Genomic DNA, 26,533 nt, shown 5'->3' with positions numbered 1-26,533 from the left:
TGTATTAGTGATGCAGCCCGCTCCCACCAATGGAGACCCCCGAACACAAGGACAATTTGTACTGTACTAAAATATCCCGTCTTTGGGAGTGTCAGAGATCACTCAAGTCACAGGTTGGGTAAGTGGAGGCTGTTAAAATGGAAAGGACAATCCACATTGCTAAAGACCCAGCTATCTGACATATAAAAATCCTGTTGGGAAAATTTAGTTCCTCAAAACCTTATTGTTTTCCATCAAATGTATCTTCTCCCATATTTACTACGCAAACTTATTTAATACCATGACAGCATTAGGTAATGACTAGAGCTGACTGAATTTTTGTTTGTTAACAGTAACTTCGCAGAAAAATGCATTTTGGGGGGGGCACTGAAAATATTCATGAATTCCAGTCAAATTTGGTGAAGAATGTCGGCCGAACCCCACAACCAACTGAAAACAAAGATTTGGGAAGTGTCGAAATGGTTCGTTTTGAAAAAAAAATAAAAAACAAACTATTTTCAAACTGTCATTTTGACTCAACATTTAGTTTTGAAACGTTGATTCGAATCAACATCAGAAATGTTTCTTTTCTACCCAAATGCAAGTTTTTCCTTTCAGAAAAAACAACAACAACAAATTCAGTTTCAGTTTGAAACTGACCGAATTTGTTTCAGATATTTTTGGCTCAGCTACTGAACCGAAAAATCAATTATTCACTCTGCTCTAGTAATGAGACAGTATCGGGAACACCGCTGTGTGGGGATTATCAGCTGGGTACAGGGTGACTGTGGAATTCCAAGTTCTCTTACTTTGGCCCAGGTGATGGTGGGTCGTGGATCTCCTTGGGCAGCACAGGTGATCACAACATCCTGCCCAGTCTCAGCTATCACATCTTGTGGCGGGTGAAGAAACACAGGGATCACTGTTTAGTGTGAAGAAACAGAGGAAAAAATACAAGAAATGTCTTCGTTAGGGGCAATTGTGAGAGGTAACATCTCACCAAAAAGAAAACGAGGGCTTGTGGCACCTTAGAGATATTAGAACAAGTCCTCCTTTTCTTTTTGCGGATACAGACTAACACGGCTGCTACTCTGAAACCTAACATCTTACCAGTGAGTGATACTAAGGCTCCCAGACACCTGCTGCTGTCTCAAACAACTTTTAAAGGGACATTGTCAAGTTAAAATATCATCTGTTTTCCTTGTCTCTGTTACTAACAACCTTCTCTCATTTAAATTTCATTGTTCATCTTCTGCTGCTGTTTGTATTTCTCTCAGCTCAGACAATTACATGGTGGATTTTTTACCTGGTGTTTTTAAATCAAGACTGAATCTCTTTCTAAATGATCTGCTCTACCTCAAGCAGTAATTGTGGACTTGATGCAGAAATTACTGAGTTAGGTTCTCTGGTCTATGTTATGCAGGAGAGAAACTTGAATCTATGAATTTACAGAAGCTAGTCAGTTTCTCATGTGATTTTATTCAGTTTCATTTCCCCAGGGTATGTCTACACTTACCCTGGATCAAGGCTGTGGCGATCGATCCACCAGGGGTTGATTTAGCGGGTCTAGAGAAGACCCGCTAAATCGACCACAGATTGCTCTCCTGTCGACTCCGGTACTCCACCGGAACGAGACGCGTAAGGTAAGTTGACGGGACAGTTTCTCCCGTCGACTCAGGGCGGTGTAGACACCACAATAAATTGACCTACCGTACGTCAACTCCAGCTCCATTATTCACGTAGCTGGAGTTGCATAACTTAGGTTGATTTAACCCTATAGCGTAGACCTGCCCCCAGTCTCACCAGGGACACAATGCTGCAGTGTTTGGTGGGCAAACCCTGTGGGCCATGTTTTTTGTTTAAGAAGATTGTTTCCATAAGAATTTAAAAAAAAAAAATCTTGGAAATATTTCTGCTATTCTTGTCTTTTGTAAAAGCTCAATTTCAGGAAAATCTAAATTTGGGATGAAATTTGGCCCGGCAGTTAGTGTTCAGAACAATGATCTCTCAATAAGATGTACCACTTATACAGAGGGCCAGAACTAGAGCTGCTAGGAAAAAAAGACAATTATTTTTCACAGAAAATATCAAAATTAGTATTTTTATAAGATACTTTGAAAAATGACATTTTCCCCCCTCGTGGAAAAAACCAAAATCATAAAGAGGATGGTTTAAAAAAATTTAGTTTTCAAAAACTGAAAACTTTTACCAAAAAATGAACCCAGAGCTAATTTTTAAAAACTAAACAATGCAAGGTTTCAGTTTTGGTTGTGGCTGAAATACCAGAAAACATCAAGCCAAATGAAAGGTTTCTGCTGGGATTTCCAAAGGAGTCTAAAGCAGTTCGATGCCCAATTCTCATTCCATTATGCTCCTTTGAAAATGTCACAGCCTGAATGTATTTTTCAGCATTTAAATGTAGGTTTTGGAAGGGCATCACTCAGTGAAAGATCCACGAGGAGGATGAAAACTAACACTCACCAACTAGATGAGGACTGGTGTGTAGTCCCTCTCTCCCAGGCACTGTTCATGTCAGGTGAGTTTTGATCTGATGTAAACTGGGCAGCATCACTGACTTCAAAGGGACAATGCCGATTTACACTGGCTCAGAATCTGGACTTGTGTATTTCCCCCATCCTCTAAAGGAACTTTACTATGGTCCCTCTGCTCCCAAGGCAAAGAGAAATCCATCCCACAGGAATTCAGGCAATTGCCTTCCTCAAGAGATAGCGTCAAACTCAACATACTGTAAAGTGAATGCAATCCATTTGCCAGCTAGTATTTCCCACACACACTGGCCTGCATTGGTGTACCTCGAGGTGTCACCCAAAGCTGCACCGGGAGGCTCTTGACTCCGATGGCACTGATGGCATGGCATTCATACTGGCCTTGGTCATGCAGGGCAACCCTCATGACGCGCAGGGTGCCGGTGGAGAGGATACTGTGCCTCCGGTCATTTGGCAATGGCCCACCTGATTGCGACAGCAGAATGATGCATTAGTGAAGCTGTTTGTTACTATTCCATTCATTGAGGGTGGTTGAGAGTTGTGTCTGGAGTCTGCCCATTCCCACTCTAAAAATCCCGACCCCTGTTATTGATGCCCTGAAGCATAATCATCACCTTTCCAGCCAAGGTCAAGAAGAGCTGCTGCTTCTACCTCAGTGTCATCCCTAATTTGCTTTATGGATGATTATGAACTCAGTCTGAACGTGAACCCTTTCTGTGCGGTCAGGCGTCATTTAGGGCACGAACAAGGCTCCACCAGACCTCTTTATCCTGGGCTGCTCTTCGCATGTCCACGGGAACAACTTACCCAGAGATGTGGTGGACTCCCCACAATTAAGATGGGATGTTTTTGTAAGGGGCCAGCAGTAGTTCAAACAGGAGTTAATTCAGGGAAGTCCCGTGCCCTGTGTTATACAGGAGGTCAGACACTAAAGTGGTATTTATTTAACCTTTTCATTGCTGGACAGCCTACCAAGTTCGTTCATGCACAGCACCCCATTCAACATCCATCCTACAGGAAAGCTGCTCCTGGAACACGGGCAGCAACAAGGAAAGGGTTAAAGGAAATGGAGAACATGCCGGTTAAGGAGATCTCAGCTGGCTTGATGGCTGGTCTGCTGCTGTGGAAGCCACAGTGCCGGCAGGGAATTCTTCCCAGCTCAGAACAATTCATTATGGCTTGTGGAGCATCAGGAAAGCTGGAGGGCCCCTGGGCCAGGGATAACTGGCTCCTGGCCCAGACACGGTTACATGGGGTCAGTGCCGAGGAGCCGTGCTGAGAACCATCACAGAACTTCAAAGTTCACCCAAGGTCAGTTTTCAAAAGCAAAAAAAGAAACCCCAGGGAGGCGTCAGAGGCAAGTTCTCTCCTCTATTACCCTCTCCCATTAGAAAGAACCCAGTGATGACCAAAAGCTGGAGTGCAGTGACACCAATGAGCCAGGGCTGTCCAGCCCCCTACTCTCTCAAACCAGGTGAGTGACTGGAACAGGCTGCGGTTCAGCATTGCCAAGGACTTCATGATGAAAAGGGAGTGAAGAAAATGCAGTCTCCAAATCCCTCCTTCCTTCTGACAGTTCCACTTAGGAATGTATACGGGCTTAAGAATCTCTGTTCTTTTCCTGATTCTTAATGTTACCCTGGATGATGTAATGTAGTCAGGGTCAGCCTTACAGGTGGGCAATGTGGGCAACTGCTGTGGGGTGCCGTGGCCAAGAGGGTGCTGGTGCCTGGGCAGGGTAAGAGGCATGCACCTGCCAGGCGGGCTCTGCTCCCTGCTTGTGGCTTCGTTGGCCTGCGCAGTGTCCCGGCTTGGTGGAGGGGACGGGTGGGTCAGGCCAGCTCCCAGCCAGGGGAGGCGCTGACGCTGTGGGGGCAACTTGCGACTGGGGACGGTCTGCCCCGACAGTGAGCTGCGGGAGCCCTGGCGGGCCCAGGGGAGCACCCTGCAGGATGGGCTGGGGCCAGGGCTGGCCTTGCCCCCGGGGCTGTGCCATGTGCTGATCCATGCTGCGCTGGACGAGGAGAATGCCAGGGGGAGAGCTGCTTCTGACCAGTATCTCCTGCACTCACCCCTGGCTGCCTGGCAGAGGCCACCTGCCACAGTAGCCACTCACCCACCCCCAAATGCCCGCTAGTTGCCGGCCCTGTAGGCTCAGCCCAGCACAATCATTCTTTAGAGAGTGGAGTCAGGGCTACAGCCCTGAGGTCAGTAGTTAATCCACCAAAGGTAAAGGAAATTCATTTGAACGGAAGCAACTGACCTCACTGGTATTTACAGGATACAGAAACCAAATTGCCTCTTTCGACCCCTAAGGAAGAGTTTCAGTGACTGCCTTAGGCTCCTGGTACTCTCACATCAGCCTCCCCCTTTCCCACCAGAATCCTTCATGTCCTTGACAGAGACTATAGGACTATGTCATGGCCTCTTGGCCTTCCAATCACTGGAGGGACAAAGCGGGACCACGTTAACGCCACTCCTGAAGCAGCTGAGAGAGTGAATCAGAACCTGGGTATTTCATGTAGTATAACAAACGTTTATTAGAGTTGCAGTGAGCCCCAGTGAGTGGTGGGAACAGCCACGCAATACTCATCCACCTCAATCCCAGACCAACCACCAGCCCAAAGGATGTTGCAGGATCCGACATCTCACCGGGGTGATAAAACTTCAGCTCAGCTGGGTGATAACTCACCATCGGCCGCAGAATGCCCCAGAGCAGTAGCCTAGCTATCATCGTCCAGGCCTGGTGGGTATTTACAGGAGAAAGTAACACTGGGGGAGTACCTGCTCTTGTCCAGGTGATAACAGGTGGAGGACGGCCTTCAGCAGTGCAGGAGAAATCCACGCTTTGCCCCTCAGTCACAGTCTGATCAGTGGGAATGACCAGGAACCTGGGAGTATCTGAGGGGAGAAGACAATGGCAGAGCAGTAGGAGAAAACCAAACCCAGCCACACAGGAATAGCCACTGAGAGTGGTACAGGGCCCAGTACACTGGGTTTAGCAGCCTGATAAGCAGTTGAGTGCTTAACACCAGCAAATGTCATAGAGTTCCTCACCTTGCACTATAATGTTTGCCGTAGCCTGGATGGAGCCTTCTGAGTTGCTGGCATTGCAGTTGTACTGGCCCTGGTCCAAGAAGGTGACGTTTTGGATGTACAGCCCTCCCGAGCTGGTGATGGCAACGTGGGAATCGCTCGGGAGTGGTGAGCCTGTGCCCAAAGTCCAGATGACGTGAGGGGGCGGGTGCCCAGAGACCCCACACTCCAAGGTGACGCTTTGCCCAACCAGCACTTCCGTGTTCTGGGGTTGGATCACGAAGCTGGGCTTGGCTGAAAGCAAGGGACACATTTCAGACACAAGCGGCCTTGCTGCCCTCTCCTGCGCAGGCCTCTCCAGAATGGGGCAAAGCAAGCTTCACCGGTAAATTAGAACAAATCTTCCACTGAAAAGTGGGACTTGACCCAGAATGCATTTCAAATGTGTTCAGAGTCTGCTTGGTGTCATCATGCCTCCCTCCACCCATCCCTTCCCTGACCTCCAAACCGGCAAGATGAAGGACTCCTCTACCACTCTGCATCTCCACTGACTTGGCTGCGATATCGCTCTACTCCACTCTCCCTTTCCCCGTTGCTTTTGTCATCCACAAAACCATGTTGCCCTACAAACCTCCCCACCCCTGGCTTACTCCAAACCTACGATTCTTCTGTTTCCATGCTCTGCCCGTTCCTGGAGACTGTGCAGATCCTCTTTCTTGGGATGTTTGTCCTCCCCTTCCGTACTGTTATACTCTTAAGCCTGCAATTCCCAATACCTATTTACCACCTTCAATTACCTCCCTTAAAACTTCCCCTCCTCTAGTCCTCTTCTCTCTCTGGACTCAGGACTCTGCCTCCAGAAGACGTACTTCAGCCCTGACTCCTGTCTGGAAAGTGCCTAGCACACCACGGGGGCTACTAGATATAAACATCATCAGATAATTAATGTAACAACACAATTCCAGGGACTTTTACTCAATGAATTATAGGGGCCTCCCGACTCTCTCTGCTACATAAGCCGAGTCCTTGGGGCAAATCCTCATTCCTGCACAGCCTAAGGAAACAATCCAGGGGGCTGTTTTAGGGTTACAGAGAGGAGGCCCTTCTTTCTGAAGGTTCTGGAGCAGGAGCAGAACCTGTCCCTAGCTGCTCAGAGCAGCAGTAGCCTTCATGGACTATGTTCATTTTCTGAGGGGCTGGGATGGCTGGTGGATTCATAGAATGATGGCTTCACCGGTACCATCCCTCCCTTTGCTCCATAACACCCCTCCAGCCGGCTAGGAGCCTTCAAAGTACCACGTGTGAAGCCACTTGCCAAAGTGTACATAAATAAAGGAAGGGCTTAATCTGACTGACTCCCTTCCATAATCTGGACCATCAAGAAGTCTTTCAGGCTCAATTACATGGAGTGCCAAAGTAGCGCAGAACTACTTCCTGTGTCTTGACCTCTCCGGCTATGTTCTTGGCCATGCACTGGTAGACGCCTTTGTCGGATTCTTTGGTGTTTTGGATCATCAGGGTTCCATCTTGCAGCAAGTTAAGGCGCCCATCGTCTTTCATGTCAATTTCATTACTGAAAAGCATAGCCAGGCACAAAGAGGCTGAGTTTGCAGGGACAGAGGAAAAACCCTGCCATTTCCCCCTATTCATCATCATCAAACGATTTACTTATTTATTGCATGCATAATATTAGGTTTGTGTCTCTTCAAATTATTTTTTAGCTCCCCATAATTGACAGCAAATATTTTTCCATCAACTGTCATTATATGGAATCATAGTTAGTATTCCTTTTATACAGAAAACAACTACAGGCAGAAACATTCAAGTTTCCTCTCAGCTTGAGTTCCAGCTTTCTCTCCCTTGTTCACTAAGGACCACACACTATCTGGAACTCAAAACAGAGATATATTCAGCAGGTGAATAATATACTGCACGTAAATATATCATTATACCAATGGATCCAATAAAACCATCTAAATGATTTTTAGCACTGCTTCTCCACCCCGATATACACAGATACTTTCAGTCAGAGGAATCTTTATTGCAGGCAAAGAGAACTATAAAGGAAGAAAGAACAAAAGTAAAGTCTCCCCTGACAGTCTGCTCTAAAATGACTACTAAATGGTTGCCTGTCTCTGTAGACAGGAATGTCTTTGAAATTGAAACATGCAGCATAGCAGTTAAGCAGCTAGAATAACATCTAACTTGCTAACTCTTAGTAGCAATCCCATCAGAAACCCTGCTTGCTTAGGGAGAAGTGACAGGTTTTATGGTATTCAATACATTAGACTGAGCTACTTTAAAAAAAACAAACAAAACATTTTGTGAATATTTTGTTGAAACTTCCTTTTTTCAAAATTTAAAATAAAAAAAGTTCATTTAAATTTCAAAATTTGGAAAAAAATGTCCATCAGCACTATAAGCTGTTGAGAAATAGGGAAAAACGTGAAAATGATTAAGAAAAAGTAGGTTTCAGAGTAACAGCCGTGTTAGTCTGTATTCGCAAAAAGAAAAGGAGGACTTGTGGCACCTTAGAGACTAACCAATTTATTTGAGCATGAGCTTTCGTGAGCTACAGCTGTAGCTCACGAAAGCTCATGCTCAAATAAATTGGTTAGTCTCTAAGGTGCCACAAGTACTCCTTTTCTTTTTAAGAAAAAGTATTTTTTCACAAGGTTCAAAGTTTTGGAAAAAAAAATTAAAAATAGCACTTGGGTAAAGTTCACCCAGCTGTAGTATTAAGTTTGTTTTTTAGGATGTTTAGTGTAAGAGTAGGAATCTTTTTATAGCAGAGAGATTAAAAGAGAACCAGTGAAAGCACATATAAAATAGCATCAAGTTATGCAAGCAGTAGCCGTGATGGAATCATCCCTAAAGCTTTACGCGAAGCCAACTTCATTTCAGCAGGGCTGGAGGTTCTTCGGTAGGAGAAGAGCTAGGTGTAAATTCACTGTGGGGTCCTAATAAAACAGGGGAATTCCATTTCAGGACCTGAGAGCTGTGAAGTATTTTTTTCTCTCCCAACATTCAGCTGCAACTCCTGGAGCCCAGCCAGCGTTAGGAGGTCACCCTGTTGGATATCATTTGTCCTAGCATGATGGAACCTTGGAGGGCGGCAGAAGACTAAAGGAGGAGAGGAAATTTCTCTCCCCAAAATATAGATGGATCTGCCAGGCAGAACAACGTGCCTGATGAGCATTTATTAATTCCCCTTGTCCAATATGACTGCCCGGTTATAGTGGTTTCCAGTGTGGTGAACATATATTAGTGTGATCCCATTCGCACTGCCCTGAGTGGGAGCTTGCCAGCATTTCCATCACAAATCCCTCTTCCGAGAGCAATATAACTCAGCCACAAAAATTTGCACTGGAGTGAAACTGCCTGCAGGGTGTCAGCAGGGATGCTAACATTCATCATTTGGGTTTTATTTTTAAGAGCATCCTATTCACTCGCCCACATTCCCATGAAAGAGAAGCAAAGGAAAGCAAGGAAGACTTTAACATGAAGAATGAACGACTGCTCAAGCCCCAAACGTTTGGTCGTCAGGCATTTCCCTATGACTTTTCAGGACCTGGTATCATCATGCAGCGGCGGTGTCTGCACTGGCAGGATGGCGCGTTAACCCCTTCCCTGCCACATTCCACTGCAGCCTCTGCACCACAATAGAGCACAATAATTCCCCTTTCAAGGGCTGACACTTTCATGGACAAACCAAGTACAGGAGACAGCAGTTTAGTGGTTAATATATCACAAACATGGTGGCGCCAAGCACACCAAAAGGCGAATAAAATGTTTTGAGAGACCACTTCTTTCAGCCTGCAGAGTACATTTATGGGCAAGTATCAACCCTGGGAAGACATTTCAAATGGAGACGAAGACAGCACTTTATCGACAGGCTCATTGGAGAGTGCTACTAAAATGAAGGTAAATACAATTAATGAAACATGCATTTCTAATTTGTGTGAAATGACTCCTGTAATCACAGGCAGTAACTGAGGAGTTTGCCGCTTGATGGAAGCAGCCACTCCCACAGGGCCTACGTGCGCGACTCACTTGTTGTGTAGCCAGATGATCTCTGGCTTTGGGTTTCCTTCTGCCCTGCAGGTGAAATAAACTGTGTTTCCCAACTTGACGTCAGCATCATGGGGCTCGGTGGTGATGCGAGGCCTCTCTGAAAAACATCATTTACCAAAACCCACTCTAGTGTTGATAAATTGTATAGTCAATTGCTTGACCACACGTTGGTTCATTATGACGTATCATAACCAGTATTACTCAGGTTTATTGCTAAAAGCCAGTAAGAACATAATACAGGAAAAAGATTCTTTACGATCAGAGGTGAAAGTAAGCCAGTACGGTACTGCGTACTGGACCAGCTTCCCCAGGCTGGCGATTTAAAGGGCCAGGGTATAAAAAGGCCCTGCCTCTTCCGGTTGAGGCCACGCCCCCTGCTCAGGACTCCGACGTACCGGTAAGTCCTTTAAGTTGCTTTCACCCCTGCATATGATACCAGTCTCCAGGAAGTGTCTCATGCAGCGTGGTTACATACATTCACTTTTTACAGAAGCTGTGGTCCCACAGTTACACATTTCAGCTCGGAGTATTTATACAATGATTTAACAAGTTACAAAACTCTTTACAGGTCACTAAAATCCAATCCCTCAGTTTGTCTCCGTTCCTTAACTTGTTGTTCAGCCCCTTCCTTATTTTTGTTTTGGATGCTAGCATTCCAGGTGTCGGTCCGTGAAAGCACCTTCCCAGCTTGTACTAAGTCATGAAACGAATGTACCTCGACTTTGACAAGTTTCCTATCTGCGTATGCGAAATGCTGGGTGGTACTATTGGAGGGTATTGTGAGATGTGGCCTAGCATGAGTGAACAGAACTCTGGGAAAACCATAGGCCAATTCAACTCCTGTAACTGCCAGGCATTTGTATAAGGTAGTGTATACTGACCTAACATACGTGTGTTGGGGAACTCCAGGGTAGGATGAAGTTAAAGCCTAATTAGACCAAGCCTAGAGATGAATTAGTCACACCCCCTCCCCCACCCCAAGCAATCCCAGGCCAATTCTGACCCAGTGGCTGAAAATATGGGTACAATATCCTAGGCCTTACCCCTTATATTACAAAATGGGCTTACACACTATGACCCCAATGCAGCAGTCCATCCCTACTCAGCAAAACACATGCTCACGTCTTGTGGACTTCAATGGGAGTTAAACATGCTTCAGTTCTTGTTTTGCTGAATAGGGATGAATTTAAGCACATGCTCTGGAGCCTTTGACCCTGATTCAGCATGGTACATAAGCTTGTGTCCAACTTTAAGCCCATGAGGAGTCCCACTGAAACCAGTGGGGCTGCTCATGTGCTTAGGGTGACTAGATGTCCTGATTTTATAGGGACAGTCCTGATATTTGGGGCTTTTTTTTTATGGGGGCTCCTATTACCCTCCAGCCCGTCCTAATTTTTCACACTTGCTATCTGGTCACCCTACATGTGCTTAAGTACCTTGCTGAATCAGGACCTATCACTATTACAGTGAAAGAGACATGCCCTGATGGGACACTCATGTCATATATCTTATTGCTCAGTTGATACGGTACCTATGACAGAGTATTTAACTAAGGTTACGGACGCCTCTACTGATGCCCATATGCAAAGAAACACTGACTGCAGTCGAGGTGCTCTTTTAGCTTAAATGAATGGTCTATTCACCTGGGAAGCTGACAGCACCAGTCTCCATCTTCCTACTTGCAGCACTGGTGCTGAAAAGGAACTGACCTGGGCTAGAGAAAAGGAGTAGTGGCCAGAAGGGTCCTGGGCATAAATTCTAGGTGTGCTGTCAACCACCAGTATGTTACTTTGATCAAGTCACTTGACCTCATTAGTCCTCTCTCATTTCAGCAGTGGAAGTGGATGCAAAGCAGGACCATAGGGAGAAAAAAAAAAACAGATGCTGAGCCAACCCCCTTTCTTGTTTACACCGGTGCAATCCCACTGACTTCAGAACTGAGCATCACTGGGTGAATAGATTTAATAATAAAAGCATGCTCACCACAGTTAAATTCTTGGGTTGTCAAGGTGGTGATGGACCGGCCCTGTAATTCCCTTGGATTCTCACAGGTGGCAGCTGTCTGAATATTGCCCTGTTCAGAATATTTCTTCAGCAGTTCGGCCAGCCACATCAAGTCACAGTCACAGAGCAAGGCATTGGAGTCCAGCCGTCTGTGAGACATAGATCAAAGAAAAGTTATTTAATCTCCCAGCCCCTTCCCAATCACCCTCCCCAAACATACACAACGGTTTGGGCTACACTACGAAATAGACTCACAGCCAGATTCTGAAAAGAGCTCAAAACTCCCGCCCAGGGACCTAACTGAAGTGGGCAGATTTTCAGAAGTTATTGGCATCCAACAGCTCCCTATTGCATAGGTGCCTAAAATGGCAGCTGTTGAGGGCTGAGCTCTTTTGGAAATCTGGCCCTCAATTTATCAGTGCTTCTGATAAATACACATTGGTTCAATGACACCATGAATTAAAGCTGGTTCGACCCAAATCAAAATGTTTTGGTTTGTTGTACTGACCTAAAATGTTTCATTTCAAGTCAACTGAATGCTAAACTGGAGCCTTGTTGTGGCACATTGCCTCATGGGAGTTGTAGTTCAGACCCTCATTCTTTCCTACGGGCTGGACTCCCTGACCAGAATCCATCTCCCATGATGCAATCCAGTGTCCCCTCTAATTGAATAGTGTGGTGCATCATGGCAGATGTAGTCGAGCCAGGGTGCCTGACTCACAGGGGAGAATGGGTCATCAAGCAAATTAAACTACAACCCCCAAGAGGAAATGCACAACCATAGGGAAATACAGCATAATGTTGAAGTGATCTGAAACATCTTGTTTCGGGTCAGTTCAACAAATCAAAATGAAAGTTGAAGTGTCAAAGTGTTTCATTTTGGTTGGTAATGCCAAAATATTTCATTTTGGCATTTTCAAAACTAAAATATTTCAGAACTTCTCATTCCATGAAAAATTTTAATATTTCACCTAGAGCTATGCAGAAGATGGAAATTTTGTTTCTTTCAGGATTTTGTGATTTCAAAATTTGTTTTCATTCCAATTCAGCCAAAAATCTAGAAATTCTCTGCAAAAGAAAACTCTGAAAAAATATTTTGGATAGATCAAAATAATTAGTTAAGATTTCTACTTTATTTTATGTTATCACATAGAATACAATATAAAATAAACAACATTCAAAATCAAAAGTTGATTCAAAACTTCATTCAAATCTCTCTCTATTCAAAATAAAAAATTTAAACGTTTCATTCCAAAATGTCAAAATGGGGCGTTTCGACATTTTAAGACTTTCCCTCGTGTTTTCTTCCCTGAAATGAATCAGCCGCAAAATTGACACTATTCCTTGAAGCATTTTGATTTTGACTGAACTGCATTTTCTAATGGAAAGTGGTTCCCTGGCAGTTTTTCCAACCAGATCTAATTTTAACTGTCTCTCTCGATTTGGGATAAAAACGAATGTTGAAATATCAAAATTTCCTGCAGGATGGGAATTCCAGTTTTTGTTCAGTTCTACTATTAACTGCTGAGGGTAGAAATCCTGTTTTAGCTCCCCTTGCTTGTTCGTTCCAAATTATGCCTGGATAGTTAGAATACGCACCATTGCCTATTATGCAGCTATTTTATCTGGCCTGAAACTAGAAATTCAGTTCACTAACTGTCCAGCTACCAATATTGGTGTCCACAATTCATTTGTGGGAACACAAGCACAAATGTTATGGACACATTTTTACATCTACACAGTTTGTGGTTGTGTATCGTGCCCATACAAAGGAGAGCAGAGGTATAAAATTTCAGATTACTATATAGGGAATAACATTACCAATCTAACGTTCTGGTTCTTAGGTCTAAGCCAATGCCCACTGGAGCCAGTGGAAAGATTCCCATTGATTTTAACATGCTTTGGATCAGTTGCTTGGTACCCCCAATGCTAGATGCTGTATAGCATATGCTGCCATGACTGGAGAGGAGTTTTCAACTCTATAACCCATGCCCCACCTTTGGGAGACGGGAGTAATGATATCTGAGTTCATCCTGTCCTTTCTTCCCTGCAGATTTCATTACTAGGGTCAATTCTAGGTGCAGGGCTAATGGACACCGAAGAAAACTTTACCCTATACCACATTCCCTTTTGGAAGTTCAGCTGTGGAAGGTTCTTGGGTTTCACTTTGTGAAAATTGCATAAGAAAAATGAAAAAGGGTACAATGCTTCATTAAACCAATATTTGATAGTACAAAAATTCACACCATGTAAGCACATTTTGCAAACATCTCACTCATCCTTGTCTCTTGGGAAACATTTTACAACTTCTTACAATTAATTAATTAATTATGATGCAACATGAGAAGGAGTTTTTTCTGTGTGCAGCAAACGTAGAAAAGGCTGCAGCGGAATGGGGAAACATGATCCTACCGAGGATTTTTCAATTATGGCAGAACCCCATGATTTGTGCACAAAACTTTTCACCCTGCTCATTTCCTAAGATCATAACAACAAACAGCTCTAAGGTCCGATGGATTTTTAAGTGAAAGAAAGAGAAAACCAGGAGAAAGCCAGGTTAAGTGAAGAATCCCACATGATAAGCTTTGTGTTTGTTGCAAGATAACCATGCTCCTTGGCTGTGTAGTGAAGCACAAGGCTATACCCCAAGTCCCTATAAAAAAATACTAAAAGACTTCTCTTACCGCTGTATTTCTCCTTTCACTGCGTGTATCGATCTAAGGAATCCAAGATGGCTAACAAGCAGAGTCATTTCATTGACTTCAATGGGCTTTGGATGAGCTCAACCACGCAATGGGAGTAGAGGGTACTGAGCACCTTGTAGGACTGAGCCCTAAGAGGGACCCTCAGCTGCAGCATTGTGCAGAAGGCACTACAGCAATTTCAGTCACCAATGTGAAGAAACCACTAACTGGTTAAGTCTTCTCGTGTGTGTGGCTGCCACAACAGTGTACTAGACATAACAGTTGTCCCAGAACTACATTAACTGGAACCTTTGCCAGCCAGTCCAATTGGTCTCTAGGTCCTGGCCGTGTGATAAAAGACAAAACAATTGTTCTTTGCTGGCAATGTCGTCCACTTACAGCCGTTTGAGGGATTCCAGTTGAGAGAAGGTTCCTGGCTGAATTCTGGAAATTTTGTTGTTGTGCAAGAATCTGCAATGGGGATATCAAGAGTGCCAAAGCGTTACACAGAGTGCCAAAGAGTGCCAAAGTGTTACACAGAGTTCTACCCTATACAGATAACGTCCCAGGTCAAGGCTCACTTTAAATGTTAAGAGTGGTCACCAGAACTTTGCTGATGTGCAGAATTTAGTGTGTGTGTGTGTATGATACTTTGATACTCTCTAGCGGCTACAGGGATATTGTTAATTTGCTAGTGAACACAATGCAATATGCAACATCAAATGCTGAATATGGACTGGAAGCAGTGACTCAGGATTTGAAATAAAAAAAGCCCCCAAACCAGATTCTTAAATCAAAACCACTTCAAATTCTGCAAGGGGCAGGGAGGAAGAGATTGAATCTCTAGCCTTGGACCCATCCCTAGCATTTTGGTTCTAGCTCAGACCAAAAACAAGAAGGGACTTATTTTGAGCATGGATTCAGATACTGCTGAAATTTCGTGAGAGCAGCCATTACTATAAGATGTCAATTCAAGGAGGCAGACATCTCATGAGAACATCTCATATTAGCCCAGTGCCCTTAAAAATCTAAACCCAAACCTGATCCTAGAATCAACAGGACCTTGAACCCAAACCCTATCCTAAATCTAGTGCAGATCCATAACCAGATCATTGGCCTATTTCTAGATAAAACCAAAGCTCAGCTCTGGGTTCTGAGACATACAGTTCAAGACTCCTGGTTCTTAGAAAAACAGGAAGTTAGTTAACACCAGTACGCATGAGGGGGGAGCAAGATGGAATAATTAGTCTAAGATTACTGGGAGGGTCTGCAGCCATATCTAAAATTCTGAACAAAGGAAAAATTGACAGATGCTAGTGAGTAACTCACTGTATTAACCAATGGAACAGGAGAGGAAGACACAGGCAGCCTAGCATGTGAGATGCATGCATGGGTGCCCTAGAGTGCAGCCATGCCTCACAATTTGGATTTGAAGTTTAAATTCCGAGTTTTAACTTCTCTGAAATTTAGAGCCATGGTTTTAGTTTGTTGAGTTACAAAGATCAGCTAGAACCTCTTGATCCAGATCCTAATTATCCTCAAGTTCAGGGATGTTTGAATCCTGGCTTTTTCTCAGGGCCTCTTTCTAGTGTTTGTGGATGTAAAGCACATTTGTTTGCCAGTGTAGAGAGGGCCTGTTGAACTGAATGTGGAATGTGAACCTCCACTTGACTTGTTCTGGCTTTGATGTTGTTCCTTTAAGCAGTACTGGGGAGTAGGAAAGAAAAGCTTTAGTTCTCTAGCCATTCCAGGGCATTACACACATTTTTCTTGTTATCTTTTTCTCTGACTGCATTTCCCCCTCATTTTCTCATGCAAACTGCCCAAGAGTCAAGGGCACCAGAACCTTTGTAGAAGTGGGACGGTGGGGGGGGGGACAAGACAAATTCCTGCACCCCTTCCCCTAATCTCTCCTGAGCCCCCTTTTCTCCTAATCTGTACTCCCTCATGGACCTAGACTCCTGCGCCCCCCTCTCCCCAGCACTTGGTGCAGCCGGTCTCCTACCTCCAGCAGCTGCATGCAGCTCACTGGGACCCAGCCGCGCAGCCTGTCCTCCTCCTGCCCTTCCCACCAGCCGCTCTCTGGCGCCTGCAGCACCGTGATCAGCTCCCCCACCGGGAATTGCAGCCCCTGCTGGCACTGCTCCGAGCCTGCCCAAGGCTTGCAGTGTGGGGGGCAAAGCCCCCCCCCGCCCCTCCAAACTATGCCCATGCGTGGGGGGGCATGGCCCCTTGCCTTCCCCCCACCCCGTTCCGGCACTGGTGCCAAGAGTTGACTAATGTTGACCTGAAAAGAAGTGAACAGGAACAGAATTCTAATACAGCTTGGCCAGTTACAGGGCCCGTTGTGTGTGTCAGAATGCACAGAATACATCCTGGGAAGAGCCCCTAATATTCTCACCAACCTTTCTGCTTTGCAAGGACCTAAAGTCTTCTGATTTGAGGAAACTCATTTCCAGGTCTTCCTTAATTTTAGAGGCCCGGCTTTGCTCCATGGAAATGAAGCAGAAGAAATCAGATCCTGAAATTAAAGCTCCAGAAACTTTCCTGCCCACCACCCAAGATGGAAACTCTTCCAAAGGGCCACACCATGAGAAGTCAAGAGTGTTGTGAGCAAGGGAGTCCCCCTTCCTCTTCACTTACAATCTTTCCAGTTTGGGCAGGTCACTAAAGGTTTCTGGCTCCAAGGCTTCCAGGGTGTTGAAATGAAGGTAACTGGCACAAAAAGAAAAGCACAAGGGACGGTGTTATAAAAACTGACTTACGAGGCTGGACAATAGCTCATCACTGGAGAGTGGTCCAGACAAATGTCCACCAGTCAATCAGCCAGTGCACAGTCCAGGGCAGATTTTCAGAAGACGGTCTTCACATTTGTATCTGCAATTTGCATGTGCAAAACCAGCCTGGGTTGGGAAATCATGCCCTATCGATCCATTCCAAGAAACTTCTGTCAGCCGTCAACTCTTCTGCCATACTGAATGATAAAAAACCCCATCGGCCAGACTTTCAAAGCTCTTCCCTTAGCCCTAGAAACACCACCACCAACTTACTGTACTATAGCTTCGGTGGGAGACCCTATTAACTTAGGCTGAGCTTTATGTGGTTCTTCTGAAGCTGCTGTCACTGGAGCTAGTGGCTACAACAGTACAGGGCTTTCCCCACCTCCCTCCTGCTGCCTAAAGCATTCCCTAGCATCTGTATGGGGCGGTCCTTTGGAAGACTGGGGGAAGGGGAGAAGTAGCCTTACATAGGGGCCCCCCAACACCCTGAAGACACAAGGTTGGTGTCAAGGATCTGTCCTCATCAGAGCGCCCCGTTTGGATGTTACTTGGAAAGTGCACTCGCATAAGTCCAGCCTGCCTAATGGAAGGGTTCTGCGGTGATTTCGTGGCAGTGGGCTCTCAGCCCTCCAGCTGAGATTTTCTGGCTCTTTCTCCCCGTTGTGGGGTCTCCACTGAAACGAACAAACAACCCAAAGTCAAAGTTAAACAAAAGGGCAAAGAGATAGAAAAAGGAAAACCTGGAGGCAGTGCTAGCCAGGAGATCGACCTCTTTCCTCAAAGGGGCCCTGGATGGGACGACCAAAGGTCCACCCCAGAGTCCGCTGGGTCTTCAGCGCAAGTCACGGGATAAAATCTCTTCCCCCTTTTAGCTCAGGGAGTCTGTGCTCCCTATTTGTGAGGGCAGAGGTTCCACATGCTCTCAGGCATCTTCTGGGGAGCGGGGAAGCTTAACAGCCTGCTCCCTTCCTGGGCTGCCTCCTACTGAGTGGAGCTTCCACCTTTTAAACTCCTCCTGCATTCCTGGCATGACTTGCAGCTACTCCAGCCCAAAGCAGCTCCTTAACCCCTTCCCTGCTGGTGCGGGATTATACACCCCACCATAGTCAGGATAGCCGTCTCATAGACTTTAAGGCAATAAGGGATCATTGTGATCCTCTAGTCTGCCTTCCTGCACATCACAGGCCACAGAGCCTCACCCACCCACTCCTGTAATAGACCCATGACCTCTGGCTGAGTTACTGAAGGTAACAAATAATGGTTTAAAGACTTCAAGTTACAGAGAATCCACCACTGATTCTAGTTTAAACCTGTCAAACAATGACAGTGGAAGTGGGGACAACCCATCCTTACGTGGCACCGAGGAACGGTTTCCCTAGCGGGGGTGGTCCAATGGAGTGGCAAAAGTTTGACCTGTGCTTAACACGAGCAACCCAGCTCTGCCAAAACATATTAATTCTGGGCTGATGTTCTCGGCTCCACTAACATTCCAAGTCACGCCTGCCATCCAATGGTACAGGGTTTTAATGGAGCGTTTTGCATGGATGGGATGAAGGAGCGCATGACAACAAACGAACAGAGACAGGTATAATCAAGGTTCCACCCCCTCCCCGCTCATGAGCTGTTACATCAACCCACAACCTTAGGATTGCTCTGAAATTATTAGGAAAAATACCTAAATATCAAAGTGGCAGGAGAAGCCTCCTCCCCTTACGTCACCCAAGTATAGCTCCAGCGGTGACCCCTGATAACTCTACAAGTCTATGTTCTACCAGTTGCATCCAACTGGTTTGAGAAACGATTGCGTAAGCCAGCATGCAGCTGTCCCATTCATAATGGAATGAATCATGATAGAAGATTGGCTATCAGAATAAAGACCAAATCACCATGACTCAGATTCTATAGCCTGGAGTGTGTTTTAATAAGTCTCAGTTGCGTGCTTTTATTTCTCCAGAGGAAAGCAGCTGATACTGTCCATCAAACAGGTTTTAGTTTTACTTGAAAAGTTGGCTTGTGGGATGGATTTGAGCAAGGCCAATTTGCTTGGAGAAAAGCCTGTTTCAGGGATTGGAAACAGATGGGGGATTTTATCCCTCTGACACCAAATCTGGTTTGTTCATTGTTAAAATGTGGTTGTGGCCAGAAGTGCATCTCTAAAAAGAGGCCTTACACTACAGCACGGACAGTATCTGATCCCCAGGATTCTTCTCAACCTTTCTGATGAGCTTGTTGATGAGGAAAAGGTATCAGATACATTTGGTACTGTCAGCACTGCAGAGAGCAAGTTGAATCCTATTGTTCCTCATACAGCAAAGTAGCCAGTTATGTTCCAGCTCCAGAACCTTGGCTGCTGGTGATGATGCACAAGGCAGAAAGGACTCACCATTGGCTGCAGCCGCCAGCATGTTCAAGTACTTTCTGTCCTCCTGCCTTCCATGCTCACAATTCCTCACTGTGCATGGGCGCATGCGCACCCACATCAGGGATTTTTCATGACCCCCGCCCCCGACATGCAGGCACAAAGCCATCCCAACTTGCGAGGATGCTTTACCCCTTGATTTTCTTATACCACTTTGGCCGTGAAGTGCTGACAGTTGGAAAGAAAAATTGCTCTAGCTGACAAACAGAGCAATTAACTATGGCCAGAGAGGGCATCATTACAGAATGCTGAAACATCATTGTTCCAGGAGCCAGTGGCTAGGCAGAATGTAGGCTCCCTTCGTCCTGGGGCATCCCAGGAGGCATGGTCTGAAAGACTTTCTATGGTACCTCAAAGTTGGACTTCAGCAGAAATTTTAATGCATGCAAACATCACAATATTGACAATTGCTATAGATACTCAACTTTCCCAGCTGCCTGTTCGCTTCACACATTCACTTCCAGCAATAGATGAGCTGGATTGGATAAAAGAAAAACTGAGCCTATCCCCAAAATTCAAACAAAGGGCCAGATACTGGGCCTTGCTCTGTAAAGATCTGCCCCACTTAGCATAAAGGTCTTCTAGTGGCTCCCACACTTCCCCATCACCTCTCAGCATGAAGAAACTGTCTAGGGACAAGGAGGGAAAGGGAAACATGGCCAGAGCATTCCTACACTACAGGGATCTCCAGCTGCTGGAATATCCCTTGGGGCCATGGGCAACTGAATGAAAATAAGAACAGTCTTCAGCATTGACCAGTCAGTGTGGAAGGACCAACCCTTCCTGAAGTCCTGTCATCACAGTCTTAAGTGCCATGTGTAGCAGTTCAGAGGTGTCTTAGTGAGAGTTTCTAAAGGGAATCATATTCCCAAGCAGCAAACAGAGCTCTTTTGTACTTACAGCTGTTCCAGAGAATGGAGCCCCTTGAAGGCATGTTGCTGGATACTCTGAATTTCATTTTTGTACAGGTAGCTTTGGGGAGAGAGGAGAACAGAGAAATGTGAAGCATTAGGATAATTGGATGTTGCTGTATTTAAATTATGAAGAAAAGAGCTATAAAGCTGGACCCAGCTGGAGCATTCTCATTGGAAACGAGCTGGGATATACTTATGGCAGTGCCATCTAGAAGATCTAGCCACACAAAGTATGCACTTGACTAGCAGAGTTATAGAAACTACTGGATGTTATAGGATTTAGAGGGGCCAACTCACAGATATTTCAAGTTCTGCAGAGCTTCAAAGGACCTTCTTGCAATTTGTTTGATCAAATTATTGTTCAGCAGCCTGTTCAAAACCAAAAAACAAACACGTGAATGCAATACGCCCGAGACGTGTAAAGTTTCTGACGACAGCCCAGACACCTGTTGAGGAGTCTTAGTTGTAGAGTGTAGTAACTAAGGCCTTGTCTATAGTATAAAGTAGTTATGGCTGCATAATTAGCCCAGTACTTCCCCTCTAAATGCCGTTATATTGGCACAAAGGTGCTTTATGCTACTCTAGTTATTCCCATACAGGAAAGGGAATCGCCATGCCAGCCTAAGTGCACCTTTACACTGTATAACTGCAACCACACTTGTACGGTCTAGCTGTATGGGTGAAAACAAAAACAAAACCCACTCCCCTGACATAGTTACACCAAGTTAACTTCTGAATGGAGATAGGCCCAAAGCTTGTGCACTTGCAGTAGCTGCCCCACTACAGATTACAGCCTGTCCCCAGGTGCCTCCGAAGGCCTTGGCTTACGCTTAAAAATTGGATTGACCTAGCCACATGGCTCAGGGCTGTGAAAAATGTCATGGCTTGCGAGACTTTGTTAGGTCCGCTAACCCCCTGTGTAGGCGTGGCTAGGTCGATGGAAGAATTCTTAAGAACTCGTTAAGAACGTTAAGAACTCTCAGCGCCAGGCCATCGGTAAACCGAACCCTCAATAGCATATCGTTACCTTCAGTTAGACTCATAGACTTTAAAGTCAGAAGGGACCATCGTGATCATCTAGTCTGACCTCCTGCACATCGCAGGCCACACAACCTCCCTCACGCACTCATGTTACAGACCCCTAACCTCTGGCTGAGTTACTGAAGGCCTCAAATCCTGGTTTAAAGACTTCAAGTTACAGAGAATTCACCATTTACACTAGTTTAAACCTGCAAGTGACCCAGGCCCCATACTGCAGAGGAAGGCAAAACCCCCCAAGGCTCTCTGCCAATCTGACCCTGGGGAAAATATCTTCCTGACCCCAAATATGGAACCAGTTAGACCCTGAGCATGTGGGCAAGACCTGCCAGGCGGACACCTGGGAAAGAATTCTCCGTAGTAACTCAGAGCCCTCCCCCACTAGAGCCCCTTGCAGTTATTTTCATTCAGGCATCAAGTTGTCCTAATTTTTAAAAATGAATTGCAGTGTTGTGGTTTTTATGAGACACTCTCCCAATCCTTGGTGTTAATTAATACTAGACGGTGAGTCTTCCAGTAGGACAAGCTTTGATAGGGCATAAGAGCACAAATCACAGAGCAAAATAAAACACCATCTCCTAGGTTAAAAATAATTATAAAATGCCAACAAATTGTTCTGTGATCTAAACAATTTAAGGGTAAACATATAAAAATGAAAAGTAAAGAACATCGTCCTGACATATGAGGCTATTCATATTTTCTTTCTGGTGAGCGTGGAGTCAGATTTTAATACAAAAGCTACAGAGGTCATTGCCCATGCAAATGCACATCTGATTTGCATGTGCAATTTCTATGATTATCCAGGCAAATGAATGACTGCATGCGCCAGTGACCAAAAAGGTATATTTGTTTGCACAGTTAACCAATTTGGGTGTGCTGTCACAGCAACCGCACATCTAATTGGTATGCAAATCTGATCAGCAATCAGTCAAGACAAAAGCAACCTCAGTTAAACTAAATAGTTTATAAGTAGTTTTGGTAGAATTTAATTTTTATTTTTTTTATAAGGTTTTTAAGGATTTTTTCCAATTTTTCACAGTTGCAAGAAATTAGGGGAATGGGAGCACATCAGAAAACAGGGTGGCACACAATAATTATTTAGTGACAGTAGATGATGAGGTTCAAAAAGTTAAAGCTTTATAACCATCAATACACAAATTCTCAACATCACCTGCCAAAACATACAAAGTAAATATCCTTTAAACAAACTAAGACGTTTTCAAGCAGCATTTTTCTTACTTTGCCTATTTGTAAATTTCGAGTATCATCAAAGGAAATATTTTTCCCATCGGCGTGTGCGCGCGCGGTGAAATAAACATTTACCGACACAAATCTCATCCTTCCAAGCCTATTTGTAAGTCAATCTTGAACACAAGATGGGAAACCACTCATCTGGGCTGCTGGACTGCACTGCTCCTTCTGATGCATTCAGTTGGTGTTTAGGGCCCGGCACATTTCACAGCAGCCGCAGGCTACGTGAAGTTTACAGCACAACGGCTCAGACTGCAAATGTCACAGGCTGAGAAGTTTATTTTGGAAAGTGCTGCCCTGCATGGTGTGGACAGAAGTGGAGAAGAGGGTGGGCAGGGGAACTACCTGCTGGGAGCTCCTTCATTGCAGAGAGCTGCTTTTCTGATGGTGTAGAAGAGAATGCCGCTTTTTCCACAGTTTTGGCTCGCCATAGACTTTACTGGATCATATTCAAAGTCTTGGTCCTAATTTTCCAGGATCTGCATGGAACTGACCCTGAGTAAGTTACAGAGCCGCTCTCTCGATGATGATGACACCACCTTCCAGGGTCTAGCTTTCCAGAGTCTGACGTAGAGCTTTCTCCGCAACAGGAGCAAGGTCTGGCACCGTTGCGGGGGAAGGCTAGAATGACCGCAAGTCTCGCAGCCTTCCCAAGGAAGTAGAAAACTCACTTCTCTGACAGAGACAGTTCACAACTGCAAAGGCGGTAGAGGCAGGAAAAGCGGTGAAGGCGAAAGAGAGAGGGTAAGGAATAGTAGGAGTGGAAAGAGCAGAACAAGAGTTTAGAAATACATTGGGAAAATAAAAACATGGCCCCAACTGCCAGAGGGAATGCCGGAAAAAAATGAGACTGCGGGTCTATTGGGAATTCAGGGTCTCAAGGGGGGTTCTTAATAGCACCTATGACTTCGGAGCACAAATATCATGGACAGTCAATGGACTTGCACCTCTACTTTACATGGAAATCCAGCCTGTCGCCTCTTGGGAGCTGCCCAGATATCACATGCTAAAAACATCAACAGATAAGTAGGCAGGTAGCTAGGGGGATGGACAGACAGATAGAAAAGATTAATGCAGACAGATACTGGAAGAGAGCTCTCCACAGCTGGCAGCAATGGTTCCCTAGACATGGCCAAGGATGCACAGCCTGCTTTCCCCCATAAGGATGCAGAGCGACGTCAAATCCTTGGACCAGCCTACTCCGCGCCAACAGCCAGCCACGCTGAAAGCGGAAACAGCTCCTAAACACAGAGCAATTAGCTTCTCGGCTGACTGAACACTTGAGTGCCGGCACAAAGTGTCCAAGCAGCCCAGGAGAATAATGTTGTCTATTTACCCACAGAATAAGTACAGCACAGGGTAGCAGCAGAGCATCTTCCCAATCTTGCCCTGCCAGTGGGCTGAATCCTGAGCAGGAGGGATCAGCTCCGGCGGGAAGAAGGCAGGTTGGTCCCTGTGGCTATTCAATCCTTGGCCTCAGTTCAGAGAATGCCAGACAGGCGGCCAGCTAGCAACAACTGGGATGTCATTGCTAGGGAGGTGGACACCTGTCCACTACAGTGGACATCAACAAGTCATTTCATGCAGGCTGCCAGGTAACCACCAGGTAGTAGGGGCAGGGCCTGTCTCGTGTTGTGTTTTGTACAGCCCCTAGTACCATGGGACCCTGACCTTGGCTGGGTCTCTAGGCACAAATGTAACAACGTGTTTGGAACTGGAATGACTTCAGCAGCTGATTTCAGAGTGAAACCCTCTGCATTTCCAAACTCTGCTGCTGTTTAAAACCTCAACCTACCCCATTTCAGCCAGACAGCTATTTGGCTGACTGTACTGAGCCAGTCCTTTTGCCTCAATCAAAGCAAAATAACCCCCTCTGTAAATGCAAACCGTACATGACACCAATGTATCCGTGTTCCTGTTGCCCCATTGTTTAATGCACAAAAATCTGTGGAGAGTTTAAAAATCATTTAGAAGCAGAAATATCTGATACCTGCCACAGGCCTCCCTAATGCACGGAGGGGCCTGACCCCAACTCTCACACTTCCAATGCGCCCTGGAACATACTCAAAAGTGAGGTTATTTGCAGACAATTTATAAAGTACAGCGTAATCTGCTGAGCAGCCAATGCTGATCCAAGCACATTAGAGACAGGGAATAAAAATAACTACAGGTCTATTGGTCCTTAGTTGGTTACACATTGCAATATCCCCTGAAAATACAAACTGGATGGAGCAAGGCCAGGATTCTTGGATCTGAAATTAACAAAACAAAACCAAAAGATACAGCCGTTTCTAAGCAGGGCAGCGCGCTGCAAGGCAGTGGACCTCCTAACCAGGGAGGGAGTCCATCCATGTAGAACAGCTTGCAAGATCCGGGCCATTGATGGTTTGCCAAGATGGGACCTAAAGGATCAATCCTGTTCCCCACTGAAGTCAATGACAAAACTCCCAAACTCCCATCAATTTCCATGGGGGCAGGAATCTTGTACGAACAAGCTGAAACTAAAGTTTGCAGACAAGCATATGTAAGTAAATGTTCTAGAGGAGATAGGATTGGATAAAAGGAAAATAGTTAACTGTGTGTGCCTCAGTGACCCCCTGTGGGAAAGGAAATGAAATAAAAAGTATCAGAAAGTTTATTTGTTTGATATCTTATTAAGAAAGGGCCAGATCATAAATGGTGCTATGCCAGTTTCCACCAGCTGAGGATCTGGCCCCAAATATCTAAATTGTATCCTCAGTGACATAGGTCCTATTCCTACAAAATTTCTTTGTGGGTTTTGGGTGCACAAGGACCAATCAATCAGGCCCATAACTGTTAACAAGAATATTAAAAATCAAATTTCTTTTATGCTTTGCATCTGAAATTTTGTTGAGCACATTTGCTGAGCACAACTGAAAAGTTACTTCAAATTATTCATTTCTTTCTATTTTGTAGAATTTACAATATTATCGCTATTCGATGATGGGAAAATAGTGAATTTGGATTTAACGTGGTTACTTCTCTCTTCCCATTTGGCAAGCCATGGGCTACACTCAATATTACTTGCCTTTTTTATTCTTTTTTTCCCCTCTCTCCTTTATAGTAAATAAGCTGTGGGCACATTGGAGGGGGGAAAATCAATTTAAAATAATGGTATAAAAAGCACCACCCCAGAACAGCCTCAATTGTTGTACGTACTTGTAAGAAAGTTGGAGAAGTTACAACTGCATTTAAAAGTTATTTCAATGTACCGTCAGAAATTCCTTCTTGCTGATAAAATGGTCTGGAATGGAGAGTTTCCAAACAAGAAAAAGAAACAAACATTCTGGGGACTGAGTTAATCAGCTCTCAGTAGACCAACGTTCTTTGGTTATAGGAATAGTACTATGTAGTACCTCAAATGGCTAGATAATTCAAGACATAACCCTCTGGTTCCTCTAACCCATCCCCCAAACACCTTTCATTCTGAAATCCAAAGGCCTATTTTAAAGCAGTAGAGTCTATGCCCTTCACAAACGCCTGCTACTGTACAAATAATGTTGTCACATGTTCCCAAAGCTCTGTAATACAGAGTGCCCACGGTGTGAACTCTGGGGAGAGCATACATAAACTGGGTGGGTGGCTTGGAACGCTCAGCACTGGTCTGGGGCCAGAAGGCTTTTGGACTGGGGGCCCCACATCCCAAGGAGGAGAGCCAGACAGAAAGTTTACACCCCAGGAATGTGCCACTTATCTTGATAACACAGGGATCTGAAGGTTGAGCCCAGTACAACCGTCTGGTGATCATCCTCTAAAGGAGACTCAGCCAGGGCTGTAGCAAACACATTTCACCAAAACAGGATTGAGACGAGCAAAAGCAGGGAAG

At 45.2% G+C, this 26,533-nt stretch overlaps 1 protein-coding gene across 3 annotated transcripts in view; it reads right to left on the bottom strand.

Moving 5' to 3' along the window:
- LOC102937799 (peroxidasin-like) overlaps positions 1–26,533 on the bottom strand; it is a 66,051-nt gene that overhangs the window by 16,036 nt on the left and 23,482 nt on the right. For 2 of the 3 annotated variants that reach the window (XR_006285308.1, XM_027822301.3), the window contains exons 3-13: positions 20,695–20,766; positions 20,384–20,455; positions 16,928–16,999; positions 14,684–14,755; positions 11,580–11,749; positions 9,576–9,693; positions 6,926–7,095; positions 5,544–5,816; positions 5,271–5,387; positions 2,793–2,951; positions 789–901 (exon numbers count right to left, since the gene is read on the bottom strand). Coding sequence is in view for 2 of the 3 variants with exons in the window: in XM_027822301.3 (XP_027678102.2) it covers positions 789–901; positions 2,793–2,951; positions 5,271–5,387; positions 5,544–5,816; positions 6,926–7,095; positions 9,576–9,693; positions 11,580–11,749; positions 14,684–14,755; positions 16,928–16,999; positions 20,384–20,455; positions 20,695–20,766 (1,408 nt within the window). In the remaining variant the exon portion in view is untranslated. Of the gene's footprint in view, positions 1–788; positions 902–2,792; positions 2,952–5,270; positions 5,388–5,543; positions 5,817–6,925; positions 7,096–9,575; positions 9,694–11,579; positions 11,750–14,683; positions 14,756–16,927; positions 17,000–17,804; positions 18,014–20,383; positions 20,456–20,694; positions 20,767–26,533 lie in introns of those variants that run through there. The other variant, XM_043526606.1, reaches the window with a different exon arrangement.

This window comes from Chelonia mydas, chromosome 13 (assembly GCF_015237465.2).
Source record: "Chelonia mydas isolate rCheMyd1 chromosome 13, rCheMyd1.pri.v2, whole genome shotgun sequence".
NCBI classification, from domain to species: domain Eukaryota; kingdom Metazoa; phylum Chordata; order Testudines; family Cheloniidae; genus Chelonia; species Chelonia mydas.
Note: the sequence above shows the minus strand (reverse complement) of the source record. Positions and strands in the feature narration are given on the sequence as shown.